A 15,720-nucleotide genomic window follows, 5' to 3' on the forward strand; every position below is an offset into this window, starting at 1 on the left:
AATAAAGGAACCTCTTTTTTTAAATCTTCACACCGGAAATTCTCCAACACCCTTGACTCACTCTTCTACCTCTCAGTTTTCTCGCCATAAGCCCTAAATCTCGGGGCATGTTCCCAAGAAGACAATTTAGGATTCAACACATATATACCACTAAATTCTAATGTATTTAAATACCTAACACCTAAACTTCAATTTTTTACATTCATAACACCATAGCTATTCATGAATAGGTGTATTTCACCTTTTAAAAGTTACAATAGTGATGTTTCTATGTGTTATGAAAGCATTGGATTCTATAAATGTAAAAAACAAAGTTAGGCATTAGATATGTAAATACATAATAATTGGATGAGATGTATGTAAAATCCCGAACTTTAAATGTCAGTTTGCCTAAAAAAAAAGAACCTTAATTTTCTAGGAAAAAATCCTCTGGTTTTGATGATATAGGAATTCATTTACCCACTTGCCAAAAAACTACATCGCTCAAGAGGTTCGACAAGTAGCTCTTACATGAGCATGACGGGCAATAATTGAAACATTTTTAAAGCAGCAGTACAAATCGACGCCCGAGTTACTATTGCGTGTCAAATTCGAACTATTGTTTCTACACTTCTGAAAAATAGTAAACAAAAAATAAAAATAAAAAATCTATTTTATTTACATGACTCGGCAAACATTAGTCAACTAAATAAAACTGAACGCAACTATTTTTTATGAGTTTTCTCGATTAGCGAAGCTTCACAGCTCTACAAAACAGATATTATGACTGTAGGCGTAGACTTGGTAAACAATGTCAAGACGAATCTCCATGTCTCCACTTGAAACAAGTCCCAGAAAAATCATATTTTTATCAGAAATTAAGCACATGAAATACATCAAAATTTTCTAATCATAATCTCAATCACACATCTATACCTAACAATGCCGACTCATAATTATGGTGGGAGGCAAAGCTCCCAATTATTGGACCGAAGTAAAGTTGGTCATATTGAACAATTATTTTTCACTGCTTAAAAAGAAATGCTTTCTACTTTCAATATCCAAGTTTCTTGTCATCTGAAGCAGCATAGCGTTTGTAATCTCCTCAACTCTAAACGGTATCATTTAAATTTATGTACCTCAAAAACATGTAATTATTAGCAGAACAATGAAAGGATTATAGAACATTAAATATCATAAAACTTAAAGGCAGGAATTCAACGGGAGTTACACTTAATTTCTAGTTATATGAAAGTTCAATAGCATTCGAGAGGCAGGATTGTCTAGATCCAAGAGAAAAAAAACATGAACTTGGCAAACCATGCCTCCCAAGCATGTTTTCCAAAAACAGGTTCCGACAAACTCACTCAAATATTAATGATTTCAAAAGATAAATTGCTGCTAAATAGAACATTTTCACGATGAATCTGCTATGTAAGACTAGCGAGAAAGAAACACATTATTATACAGATGTGAGCTGCTTGGATAGAGCATGTTTCAGGATTTGAATTTACCGGTTCATCAAGTTCCCTAAATTTTGTGGTTGCTGTAAGGATAAATTGCTCAGATTTCCATCCTGCATTCAAACATAAATACTTCGTAAACAATAATACACAAGATAAAAGCTCGTAGTCTATTCAATGTATTATTCATATGGCTACAGACCAAAAGCAAAAAAGCATGGGATCACACTGAAAGGAAATATGATTACATTTCAAGTATATGACAACTCTGGTTATCAATGTTAAAATTGAAGATTTACATGCCTACCACTCAATTCCAATGTATTTTCATGCCTAACACCTAAACTTTAATTTTTACATACATAACACCTTAACTATGCATAAAAAGGTGTATTTCATGTTTTAGAAATAAAAATGATGGTATGTTTGCTTTGGTATGAAAGATTTGGGTTATATAAATGTAAAAAGCAAAGTTTAAGTGTTAGATATGTAAATACATAGAAATTAGGTGTTATGTATTTAAATGCCCCTGTCAAAATGAATACAGAAAAGAATACAATCTTCAAAAGAACAAACTAGAATGGGAGTTGGATACCGGTACCTGTGAGAGTATAAAATGTTGTTGCTGTTGATCTTGTGGCGGTATATAAGGTTGTGGTTGAGACAACCTGTAGTATGGTTCCTTAAGCTCAAGTTTACCGGTGGATGTCTGTAATATTCCCCCTTGATCTGCAGCAGGGCCCCACATTTTGACTGAATAGATAACAATAGCAGAAATGGATTAAATTTCAGCAATTTAATTAAGAATTTTTAGTACCACTAGATGGAGAGGTAAGTAAAAAAATCAACCTGACATGGTCAAATGAATAGTATAGCTCTGAGAACTATGGGCTACCAACTGGAGTCGCCCAGTAATTTCTTGACCGGCCATGACGTACATAGGCTGGGAGAGTACGCAGCGCATCTGGTACCAGTGGGTGGTGGGGGAACCAGGAGCAGTTGTGAGCCATCTTTGAACAGAGCTGCCAGTTAAGCCACAGAGTTCATGCATTAACTTATAAACTATTCCAGCAAAAAATTATGCAATCGTTAATCAAGCCGCATTCAGAAATGTCGACAAGAACAACTCCGAAAAAATAAAAGCAAAAGAAAAAAGAAATGTAGATAGAGCCCTGCTTTATATTTGGAAAAGAAAAAATAAAACTGTGGAACAGCCCAATAATGCGTTTCAACATGTAACCAAGTTCAACAGCACCTCATTAGCAACCGAATATTAAGTGGTATAATAACTAAAATACTTATGGTGAATACATTAATCTAACAATATTGAGGTGATGTTTAAGAAAGGAAAGGAAACGGTAAGAATTTTTTGTTAAGTCGAACAACTAAGCTTAACAAATTTTACTGTAGCTGATTTTACACTTAATTATGCACAACCTAAACTCACTCTTATATTAAGACAGCAAAGTAAAAATAAAAGAAACGGTGATCAAAGCTAAAAAACAAAAGAAAGTTCAACAAAAACCCCAGCAGTGACAGAAAGTGATAGCAGAGGCATAAAAAACTTTAGAAGGGTGTAAAATTTAAAGAAGTGTAAGAGAGCTCGGGGGTTACTCTCTACAATTGCCCTCGACTATTAACTCCAGTGCTCAATACACATTTCTTCAAGCTAGTGTTGGATCAGTAATCCAGGGATAGATAATTAACATAGGTAGAGTTATCCGTGAACAGTGGACTGCGCCAGATATTGAAGGAGGCGACACAATGGAAAGTCTTCAACATATATTCAACAAAAAATCTACAAACTGAAAGAGTTCTTATGTGAATAATAAACTGAGATTGCTATAAAGCAAAACAGAATGGACTAAGTTTAACAGTTTAAGTCATCAACATATATTCTATAAAGCATCTATAGAAACCACTTCTACATGGTTGGACTCACAAGTTTAACGAGACAATTTGATACCCCTAACCAGCAAACATCACAATTAGTTTTACTGCACAAAAAGGTCGCATTTAAAAAAAATTAACATAGGATAACAGAAAATAACAAGCGCACATATACACAAAATAAATGATATCAAGTCCAGTTAGGGTGTGCCAGGCTCAGCATGAAATTGAGGATTTCAATTTTGGCTTTTAGTCATTTGTGATGAGCCGAAAAATATCAATTTGTGGACTCAACTTTCAAGCTTATTTTACCAGTTAAAAGTTCTAAAACTCTTATGAGACAATAGAAAAAAATATAAAAGTAATATAACCCAAAAAAAAGCTCAATTACACACATACACACACAAAATAAGAGCATCAATCAAACTAATTTCAAATTAGTTGATTAAAATCTATGAGGTCACCAAATTAGTTGTGAAAATACGTATCAGCCCATCTCCCCCAAAACACTGGTCAAGTTATACCAAAAAATTGCAAGTTGATTGTTGCATGAAAGCAAACAGAAAGATATACATCCGGAAAGGAAAAAAAGGTCAAGATTGATGAAGAATTAACAAAAAAATATATATATTGAAGATAATTCTTCCCCTGAAAGCTAAATATTAATGAAGATACCTTCCATCGAACAAGACATCAAACCAGCATGCCAGCCCATGCACTCTTGTTCCTACAGAAGCTACGAAACTTAGTGGAATGTCGATTTCATATAGCTCTTCTTCCTGGATTATGAATAAAAATCTAATGAGGTCGTTACTCAGCAGTACTATTCAACTACAATGAAACCTTAACATTAAAGTGAATGACGGAACATCTAAAAGCTCAACATTTTTTTCTTTTATCCATGAATATATGGAAAAGGAAACTGCACAATACTGATGAAAATATATGCTTAAATATAAGCAGAATTATCTCATTAGGCCAAAACAGCTAGAAGTATACAGAGATTAAATGTAAAAGAGACAAAATAGTCCAAATAACACAGAATTTCTAGTATTAAGACATTCCATTCAACAGCATATTTTATAAGATTAGAATGCTAAAAACTATATTGGTAGCAGCAGGCAGTACCTTTATAGAACTGAAGTTCAATGTGTGGAATGAAGGTGGAGAGACCAAAAGCCTTGGATCAAATGCATCAACAACAGGCTGCATGATAAAGAAAAAAAAAAGGAGAAGAAAAAAATTTCCATCAAAAAACCTTCAAGCTGTCAACATCCTGAAGCCAGCATATTGTACAGAACCCTAACTAGTTCAAAAATAGGACTTAGTTCATAAATGACTAAAATTAAAAATCATTTAATGAGATTAGTAAAAGATATAACTTTTCATCATTAAAGGAACAACCTACTGAACCGTTGTTAAAAACACTGGCGTCTTTGCTCTTTTCCTCCCAGAAAAAGAGAGAACAATGGTTAAAATTCATCAAATAAAAAAAACAATCCTTTTATTTAATCTAAGCTTAGCATCATTGAATTTTTTTGTTGTGCATTTGTTATGCTTGTGTGCCTTTTTCATGTCTTCATTTCAAAAATAAAGGGAACATGTTTAGTAGAATTGTAGGAACAAAGAAAGCAATCATAAATTGGAGTCGCTAGTCAGATATCCTATTATTACAACAAGGTATTTAAGTTCCTTAAACACCTTATCCAATAAATTTTTTATAGTTTAGATTTGATAAAACTGAAAATACCTATTTAATCAAGCACTTAAGTTTAGACGAAGTATAACCCAAAATAACCCAAAAAAATTAAGCAAATGCTTGATTTGACTTTTGTTCAGCAGAACCAAGCACTTGATTTGGGGCCTAACTGAACTCGTTTTAGTTTGACCAAGCAATATCAACCAGCTAGGTGGTCTGATGATAATTGAGGATAAAAATCTCTAGCCATAAAACCAATTAAATCGAGGAAAAAAAGCTCTCTCAGTTAGTTCTTTGTACAAGAGAGTCTCTCAGTCTTTTATCAGTCTCTCGGTTAGCTCCCACACTTAATTTAGAATGGTAAACACTACGTCCATATATATGTTATACCAAAAATAATGCAAAAAGATGCTTTTCTTGTGCTCTTTTCTATTAGAAGAAACACGTCCTCTTTTTCCTCCTCCAAAGTCATTTTAAGTCATAGGCTTCACCATCACTTGTAGCGAAAAATCCTTCAAATCTTTGAAGAATCTTACATCTTAAACAAGTTAATGATGTTTCTTTTTCTTTGCAATAAAAAACAAATGAGCCTCGACATATATTTTTCAGTTGAATGAAGACATGATTGAACTTTTGTCAAGCATTGATTACTCTTTTTACTTATCCTACCACTGCCATAAATTAATTTACTGGAACCCGCATGAAGTAGAGAGCATCTTGATCCAACGAAAAGTTATACCAAAATGAGTTGGTATATCTCGAGAGATACCACTTTACATAAAATGCCATCTCCATATTCTCAAGAAATAGCAAAATGAAGTCTACATTATTAATGAATACTTGTTACTGTGGGCTTGGGGATTTAACCGCTAGAGCAAAGGAGAGAGTGATGATCACTCTCCAGACAAAGCCTTTGAACAGCTATTACAAAGATTTCTTTTAATGGTAGTTACCACTCCTTACATAAAATGAAAAGTTCCTCCAGCACAATAGAGTTGAATGATGGCCTCTTTGCCACCCCTTCAACCTTATAATCGAAGAGTAGAGTTATGCCAAGAAGCTGGACCAGCACCCTTAATTTACATGAGCAAAATAAAATAATCACTTTTTTTTTTCCCTTGAGCCCCTCCTTAAATTTCTTGAGAAGAAATTTCAAATAAAGTTTATAGAATAGGCTTTCATCATGACTTTATAGTATGCAAAAGTCATAAAAAATCTGAATTTAGAGGAGGAAAATTTAGGGTTACCTTGTGAGGATTAATTATAATTATTTTTTTCCTCATGAAGATCTGTGAAGAGCCACCTTGACGAGGCTTTGCTCTACAGGTCCTGTTCTTTCTCAGATGAGTAAGAATCAAAGCTTGTTGGAGACATTGAAATATGGCCCATAAGTGCAAATCAAAAGCATGGACATTTTCTTTATTGCTACCAAGTTTGAGAACTTGTTTTCTACGCTACTAGCGTACTCTTGAGCAGATTGGCTTCAACATAGATAAGTATCACTTTTTCCGGTCAAAACACAACATTTAGAACTCTTGACAAAGCACTTTCTTGAAAAGCTCTTAGGAGGCATTCTACCATACCAAAGAATAATGATATAGTTTGTGTCAATTACAATTTGAGACCATTTGGGCAACGTTTGAAATCGCAATTGGGTAACGAGGCATTTTCCGTTCGTGAGGCAAGGCGTAAGCCTTGAGGCGGTCTGACGCGTAAGCATCAAAATTTGAAAATTGCATAATCAAAATAAATAGGTACAAAGTATATAATAGCATCATAATTTATAAATATATGAAAGGAAAATATATTAACATCATAACATGATAAAAAATTGATAAATTGCACAAAATATATAAGTAAGACATAAGATATATTTGGCAAAAAAGACTTTTCACTCCTATTCACTCCAACATAATAACATTCATTGTTGTAAATAAGATAAAAAAAAAATCAAAAGTCCTCAGCACTCTCATCGCTTAAGGGGTCTTTATTGAAATCACCATCATAGCATATAGTTTTCTCTCCTACCCCTTCGTCAATTGAGTCAAAGTTCTCCTATTCTTACTTTTATTCTTCAACCTCAGACATCTTTCTATTCCCTCTTCAGTTATAAAAAATTAAACAACTAAAAAGCTAAAAATTGTCATTCAAAAAAATATCAAATACTTTAATTTTAGAAATACATTTTCATTTGATCCCTTTTTATTTAGTGTTGCATGTGTTACATTTGTTCCTGTCAACCTCAAAGAAATCAATGTTTAGATCTCCTTACTATAACTCAATTGATGTAATCATGTTATTCTCACTTACAAACCACTTATCATTTGATAGCATATCTTCACATAAAAGAGGATCGTCATCATCCTTTAAACCACTTTCTTTTAAACTTCTATTTTTCAATTTCTTGTTGTATTTGATCCATACAAAAGAATTCATTCTTAAGGTCATTAGACGGTTTCTCCTTTTTGTATGGCTTAAATATATGTGCTCCAATTACGCTCACATCCAGATGATGAGCATACAAATCCTATTAATTAATAGCAAAATGTTGAAGCACTGGAATACCATCACCAAATTAAATCTACAAAAATTATGTAATTAAAAAATAAAAAAATAGTGATTAGATAAAATATACATTTTACAATTAATATATTACATATTAAAACATTCCTGGAGAGTGTTTTGTAATAGTATCTTCACATTGCTACAACTCAAAAAACCTTGCTTATTCTTTAATGGAACAAGTTGAAAATCTACAGCCGCTTGCTCATTTGGGTCAACAATCAATCTACGCATCCAATGATAGAACCCCGACTTGATCTCAAGATTTTAGATTTGTTCTCAGCATATAGAAATTCAGGGTTGAAAAAATATCCAGCTGCATAAAAATGAAGTTAAAGTTAAAGCTCCCATGTTTCATCAATAATATCCCAAATCTTTCTATAAGTGTCATCTTCTCCTTCTAGGTTATGAGTTATTAACACATTGGTCTCATTGATTGCGTTAAAAATAAAACTCATAGCTGGTTTCTTCTCTACAACCACCATCCTCAAGACTTGTACTAATGGCCTACTGGTTATCAATGCAAATGCGACACTAGAACAAAATGTTACATCAAAATATTTGTTCAGACTTCCTTTCCCTCATATTTCTTAGCCCATGAACAATTAAGCCATTTAGTGGAAGTGAGCATGTCTCCAATGTTTATCTCGCTTCCAACATACTCTATAAAGTAAAAAAAAACTGTAGCAAATCTTATTTCAACAGTATGTATAAAGAGTGATTGTAAATGAAATTACTTATCTTTAGCTTTGTTCAGTGCATTTTTAAGTTGTCACAATTCAACAATCATCTCTAATATCAGGTCTATGCAATGCGCAGAATAAGGTATCTAGTATAAATGCTTCTTCTCCATCAATTTAATTTCAACTGTCTTATAAGCACTTGTATTATATGTCACAATCCATACTATTAAATGTTCTTCAATTTCATCCATCCCTCGATCAAGTAGCCCAAAAATATGTTATGCATCCTTCACCTAATCAGAAGCTTCTACAATTACAAAAAAACGTGTCATATAGAATATTGATTAGAATGTTAGGTTGTCTCAATCATTTTAAGGTGTTCACTGTTATTATCTGTATGTAATTTCGGGAAAACTTTTGATGAGATATTCAACATTTAAGATGCATGTCGAGACATGGTGGATGCATCTACCCGTAGAAAGGGCAAGGAATCCTTTTTGAAGTATTGTGTTTAACAGATAACCAGAAAAATAAGTGTACAATTTTTTCTCCTAAACTAAAAATATAAACAATGACAATAATTCTAAAGGTCTTAGCATATGAATCTGCAGACTAGTATGAATAATCAAACCAGATATCAAATGAAGGGAAAAACCTGAGAGAAATATCCTTGAAATGCAGATCCGTATAAAGGAGTTAAATCAACCCCATAGAAGTTCTGTTGCTGCCAGAAAAGAGCCTGAAAAACATATCAAGAGATAAATAGTTTTGATGCTAAATCATCCCTAAAAAAGTTAGAGATATGAAGCTGATGATGACAGATCTCAAAAGGTGTAAGTTAAATGCAAAACAAAAAGGTAGAATAAATAAAATAAAAAAAAATCAAAGCGCAGCAAGAGACTGGAGGGACTCCAACAATAATTAAAATATCAGAAAAAAACAATACAAACGCTCAAGCTTATCAACAAGCGTATTAGGAAAAGAGAGGATGTTTGTAGCAGGGTATCATTATTTTGGCTTAAGAGAGAAGGCAAAATGTAAGGCTGTCATTTTCTCTCCAAGAGAGGTGTTGGGCAAGATAAATTAAGCCAGACATCACATATTATAAATTGCTCCCTTAGTCGGAAACAACTACTGAAAAAATTATTAATTTATGCACCAATTCAAAAAACAATGAAAAAAGAACCTAAATTGCCATGAACTGGTGGAACACCAAAATAAAAGGAAGAAATTAGACCAGATACAACCTGAATAAAAATAATAACTTTATGCCCGAGTTATAACAAAATTAAAAGTGAAATTGAAATTGACACGAGCTAGTGGAACACACAAAATAAACAGAAGTGATTAGACAAAGATATTCTTGAAACATACAAAACCTTGCATAAATTACAATTACCTTATTTGCAATTTCAACAAAAAGATATTCATCACTAAAAGGTGCCACATGAATCCTGCCAATCCAAAAAATTAATGAATGTATAAGTGAAGTAAGAAACTAAGACCTAAAATTGACGCATAGAAAATGCAGGGAAAAAAAACTCAACCCAAACCAAAGACAAAACATCAAGTAAACTTCAACAAAAGAAGCTCAACACAAAAAGCTCAAATACATACAAGAAATGAATTTTAGTTTGCCTAGACATATAACTTAATATTGAAGCAACAACTCAATGCCTGATGCACTCAAACTTGCACTATCTAAGAGAATTTCACCAGTACCTTAACTCTACCTAGGCATCAAATCTAAGAGAAACATCTTCAAAATCTCAAACAATTTAGTGATTTCTTTTATTAACCCATCTGCCCATTATTATATAATTATGTATTAACTCACTAAATAGAGCTGCATATAAACCTCATGTCCCTATAAATACTGCAATGATGTAGCATCATATGTTCATTCAAATATGCTTACATAGTACAATTTGGCATATAAAAAGAAGATAACCAAAATGATATCTAGGTTTCTTGAGTGTAAATTTTAATTCTTATGTATTTACATATCTAACACCTAAACTTCATTTTTTACATAATTGTCACTTACCTATGCATGAAACGGTGCATTTCACTTATTAAAAGTTAAATGGTGGTGTTTTTGACATGATATAAAAGATTTGGGTGGTTAAAATGTAAAAAGTGGAGTTTAGTTGTTAGATTTGTAAATATGTAATAATTGGGTATTACATCCCCTCTTTTTAGGCTCAATCTCACTACTAATGGCCTAAAATTTTCACAATATATGTTGTTCTTAAGTTGCATAACAATCCATCAATGACCCATATAAATGATCAGAGTATATGATAATAATGAGTGAATTCCTTGTACTAGCTTAAAATAACTTCATTCATTAAAACTATTATACATAAGTATGGAAACAAAAATATAAGAAAATTTTCATAACAATATAAGACTCCACATCAATTGCCAACATAAAGTGATGCTGTATTAATTAAACTGTCAGTGAAGTGATATTCTCATCATATTAACGCACTACATATGTAAGATGGTGTAACTTTAGCTTCAGCCTTCCTTTTTCAACGCAAGTTACAAAATTGGATCTTCTTCTGACCATTCTCAATCTCTTCATACCTTTTTTATCTTATGGTTTTGTTCCATATGATAATCTTCCAACTTGTCTATTGTATATTTAGTGTCATTAATCATCTTACAATGTTTTACATGCTATTAATAAACCAAGATTTACAGTATTTTAACATGTTATTTATCATAAAAATAATACTTTCTGAAAATCAAATTATAATAGTTTATAAACTAAAATAGGCAATAGATAAAAGATTTGTTCAAGTCAAATGCATGAGAATACAAGAAATAATATGATCTAATTTAAACTCTAGAGATGAAGATATCAATAAAATTCTAAAATACTATTTCGAGAAATTATTAAATAGGAGCTTAAACAAAAAAATTATTTGTTTGGTTAAATAATCTTTTCATTAAAGTTATAAAGACGATCGGTACCAATACTCAAAAAGAAATAGATGTCGGATATTGAAAAAACTATAGAGAAGTCAAATGTAAAAGTCATACAATAATATATGGACAAGAATAATTAAATAAAGACTTTGAAAAATTGATGTTTAGGAGCATAAAATTGCTTTCAAGCCAAAAAAGATGTACTATGAAGAAGATCATATGTCAAAACAAATTAATGGCAAAAAGTTTTGAAAATACAGAAAGAATTTTCGTATAATTTTTATTGTCTGGAGAAAGCATATGATCAAGTAAACTAGGAATTGATTTTGTATATATTAAGAAATAAATATGTCAAAATACATTGAAAGTTTGAAACTATTAAAAATATGTATGATTAAGCACTCAGTAGTATTATAATTAATTATGTAGTGACAAAATATTTTTCAAATCCAACAGGATTACATCAAATATTATAAATGAGTTCAGAAAATTTTTATATTGGTCATAAAAATGCTTATAAAAGATGTGAACTGAAATGACTTGATATCTGCTTTTCAAAAATGGTCTACATATAATTAGCATGCAAATGCTCAACTAAGTAGAAAATTAAAAAGATAAAAAAGATGTTTTTAAAACATGATTTCTGAAGGGTAGTATTAACTTCTCATGCACTACTTGCCAAAAAACAAATAAAAATGAGAATTAATGAAGCCAATCGCAAATAATCGTAGTAAAGCTTCTCAACTTGAGGTTACAAGAATAATAAAATAAATAAATAATTTCCTTTGTGAGTCATTTGGAGATATCCTACACATCTATTTATACAAAGAGTGCCTTAATGGAAAACAACATAACAAACATAAGCTAAATAGGTACAATCACGTAATAAGAAAATAGATGAGCGGCATCACATCTCAAAAGCAAGCGAAAGAGGAGCAGCTTAGTAGTAGTACATACCTTCCTAATGATGGAAACATTTTCCCATTAGGGACAAGGAATCTATCTCTTGCAATGACATATGTCTCCAACATCCTTTCATTGACTAGCAATGTGCCTAATTACATAGCTTTAGAGCATTAGCTGATTATATCCAACAACAACATCAGATCCAGTATTCCAAAAAAAAAAAAAAAACTAAAAACAATCCAGTACCTCAATCCAAATAAGGATAAACATAAAAATAAACAACAAAGAGCATGGGTAACAAGCTGTGTAAATACTACGGATCCTTTTGGTCTAAGATTATTAGCAGATGGAGGTTACTCCATGCCGAGAATTTAAGTTGGCCAAATAAATAAACCAGAATTTGACTTTGAATTGACTTCACTAGAACAGATTTCTCAACATGAAACCTATGTACTGTGTGTCGTTGGTGATGGTCCGAAGGAAACATCATTCAAGCCAAAAGATCCATTATTAATAGGCCGTTTGGTTTGCTGAAAAAGGAATGCAATGTGATTGAAACAAAGCATACTTAAAACATTTTAGAGTTGTTTGGTAAAGTGTAAGATAAATACAAAAGAATAAAAAAAATTACTTCTTTGTGTTTGTTTTGAAGTAAAATAAAATCAATGTAAAAACAACCACAAATGGCCCGAGGGGACAGCAAGAAAACAAAGGGTGTGCTAGAAGCCAAATGCCAGTAGCGGGCAATAGCCACATCGAGAGCGTTGGAAAATTATGTTGCCAATTTCCAAATACACCAAAATTAAATTAAAGGTAAAGTTTCGAATTCACTTAAATTGTACCCTGCATTCCATTTTAATCCAATCAAACATCAAAATTTTACAATCTCAGGCGTTTTATTTAAAATAACCAGCTAATGCAAGCAGCCAAACGGCCTCAAATTGAACTTCCTTATCGCCCTCCACTCAGCAAGTCCCTCAAAAGAAAATTAAATTGGCAGCAATCTGAGGCTTTCAAGAGAAAGAAGTCATAGCACATGCTGATGCCCTTCCTACTTCCAAACATCATTCCAACTAAAAATTGTGGCATTCTAGTAGGGACTTTTATCTTCCTGGAATCCTATTTTCTTATTATTAAAAAAGATTGTAAATCAAGACAAAAAAACAAACAATTTTGTAAAACCTGCATCGAAAGAAGTAGACCCATCTAGATATATCATGTGTGTAAAATTGAAGTAAGACTATCCCAAAACAAAGGCATCAAACTTCAACTTTCCAAGGTCATCTATCCCATGACAAAAACTGCTACCTGCCCACAAAGTGGCACAACATGTAGTAAAGAACCAATCTCTAATTGAACTTCTTCCAATCCAATTAGTTTTACAAGCCATCGCTTTCTGTCAAATCTTTATAGAGATTCCTAAACATTTGACCACCCTGCTGAAGGTTAAACTATCATAAGCTCAAGCCAAGAAAACCTGGTGGAAATAGACCCTCTGTGATCCCCTGCCGCAGAAAATGAATGGGAAGCTTACTGAGAGCATAGCAAGAGTTAAGTATACATGCTTACATTCTAAAATTTAAGGCTCAATGTCTAATTGTGCGGAAGAAATAACTATAGCGGTTAAAAGAACTTCCCTTTCTCAACTCAGAGCATATGTAGTGTAATAAGCTTAACACACTCAGTTTCTATAAGGAAAAGCATGCTAAAAAGCAACAACAACAAAAACAAAACCTTTATCCCACTAAGTGGGGTCATCTACATGAATCCTTCTTCTCCATCGCGTCCTATTTAGAGTCATATTTTCATTTAATTCTAATAAATTAAGATCAATTTTTATATAATATGCCCAAATCATCCTAGGTCTACCTCGCCTTTCCTAACATACGTCGAATCTAAAACATCTACTCTTCTAATCGGATCATCAGATGGTCGACGTTTATTGTGACGAAACCATTATTGACCTCATTTTCGGATGAGGTCTTCACTTCTCTCCTTAGAGCCTAAGGATTAGCTTTAGGCTTCTCTTGTTTGACCCTCCTAGAGGACGAGTACGGAACCCACACCATTTAAAAAATTCGAGTCACCTCGTCACTCCCTCGAGTTTCGCATGGGCGGTCCCAAATCATCGGCATTCTGTTGAGTTGATTAGGATCGACACATGAAACTTGATTCGAGTTCCTACATTAATAGGAGCAACCCCTAGGGAACCCCCTTTGCGACCCAAACGCTCGATAACGCCGCATTTTGCGCAAGTATCGTACCCCGCACAATTTTGGCTTAATTTGACTCGTCCGTCGGCAAACTCGTCCGGCCCACTCCGGATGACAAAACGGACCGCGTTGACGCGTCCGGAACGTCGACTTTAGCCAGAAAGGACACCCATATCTCTATAGTTTCACGCGCAAACGACTAGCACGAATATCGATGCAACTTTTTTAGCGTTGCGTGGGTTTGGGCTCAACCTATATTCGACTCGGGTTCGATTCAGACTGGACACGGGCTAATTGACTCAGCTTATATAATTTTGAATTTCAAATTTTAAATTTCAAATTTATCATTTAATGCCCTATTAAGCTTTTCCAATTAAGTTGTTGCCGCTCAAGGAAATAATTTATTTACCCGCCTATTGGTTCAATAACGGCTCTAGCGCTCGTTCGATTAATTCGACCAAAACCTGCTCCTTCCTCTGGGGGGTTCCGGGGGGCTGGCGACATTTCGATTCCATCCTCCGTGCACGAATCCCCTCGGCTCTCTTGCCTGCTTCGTCGCCCAACAACGATTCGGCACCCGCTCCTCCTCTGTTCGACCCCCAACTCCTCTTCTGTGAACAAAAAATAATAAATAAATAAATAAAAACGCTCTTCTTCTTCCCCCGCTCGGCTCGATTCATTTCTCGTGCTCGCCTCCGCACCGAGCCCCTCACCTACTCGTCTTTTCCCTGCTCGACCTCCCCCGCTCCTGTTGCGCCTCCCCCTCACGACCAGAAGACCGAACGCCCTCCTCCACTAGCTCGCTCCTCTTCTGCGACTCGATCACATCCCTAGCCGAAGCTTCTGCTCGCCTCTACTCTCTCAATAGAACTCTTCTCTTAATCGAACGCCTCCTCTGCGACCGAAACCCTCATTCGTTCAGCTCGCCCTCTCGAGACTCTTCCCCGCTCGATTATCTGCCCCGGTCGCGCCTCACTCCCTCGCGACACTCGCGACAGATCCAGCTCGCCTCTCTTCATCCGAAATCATTGCGAGCTCTCTCCTTCTCAACACATGATCTTCCTCCGACGACATCTTCCATCGGTAGCTGGCCAACCCACATTTTTTTTTATCCAGCTAACTGCAAGCTTCCTCCCATTCACAAAGGTAGGCTTCTTCCCCCTTCCTCCTTCAGCACGAGCAGCTTTTCTGCATCTTCCTCTTCTTGGACTTCATGGTATGCAATTAAATTTCTCTGCTTACCAAGTTACAGAAACTTGTCTTTGTTCCAATTATGGCGCATGTGCTTTGTTTCGGCCATACATTTTCTTTGATATTTTATTGTCGTAATTGACTGGCTGTAACTTATGAATTTATTCATATATATATATATTCAATTGCCAACATAA

At 34.0% G+C, this 15,720-nt stretch overlaps 1 protein-coding gene across 1 annotated transcript in view; it reads right to left on the bottom strand.

Moving 5' to 3' along the window:
* Window positions 1-1,279: 1,279 nt before the first annotated feature.
* Window positions 1,280-15,720, bottom strand: part of LOC110031916 (probable histone-arginine methyltransferase CARM1) — a 39,240-nt gene continuing 24,799 nt past the window's right edge. Inside the window, exons 8-15 of the mRNA XM_020735358.1 lie at window positions 12,171-12,267; window positions 9,676-9,730; window positions 8,932-9,015; window positions 4,461-4,538; window positions 4,008-4,111; window positions 2,292-2,464; window positions 2,044-2,195; window positions 1,280-1,555 (exon numbers count right to left, since the gene is read on the bottom strand). Of these exons, the coding sequence (XP_020591017.1) occupies window positions 1,490-1,555; window positions 2,044-2,195; window positions 2,292-2,464; window positions 4,008-4,111; window positions 4,461-4,538; window positions 8,932-9,015; window positions 9,676-9,730; window positions 12,171-12,267 (809 nt within the window). The 3' untranslated portion in view covers window positions 1,280-1,489. The remainder of the gene's footprint in view (window positions 1,556-2,043; window positions 2,196-2,291; window positions 2,465-4,007; window positions 4,112-4,460; window positions 4,539-8,931; window positions 9,016-9,675; window positions 9,731-12,170; window positions 12,268-15,720) is intronic.

The sequence above is a fragment of the Phalaenopsis equestris genome, unplaced genomic scaffold, assembly GCF_001263595.1.
Source record: "Phalaenopsis equestris unplaced genomic scaffold, ASM126359v1 Scaffold000002, whole genome shotgun sequence".
NCBI lineage: Eukaryota > Viridiplantae > Streptophyta > Magnoliopsida > Asparagales > Orchidaceae > Phalaenopsis > Phalaenopsis equestris.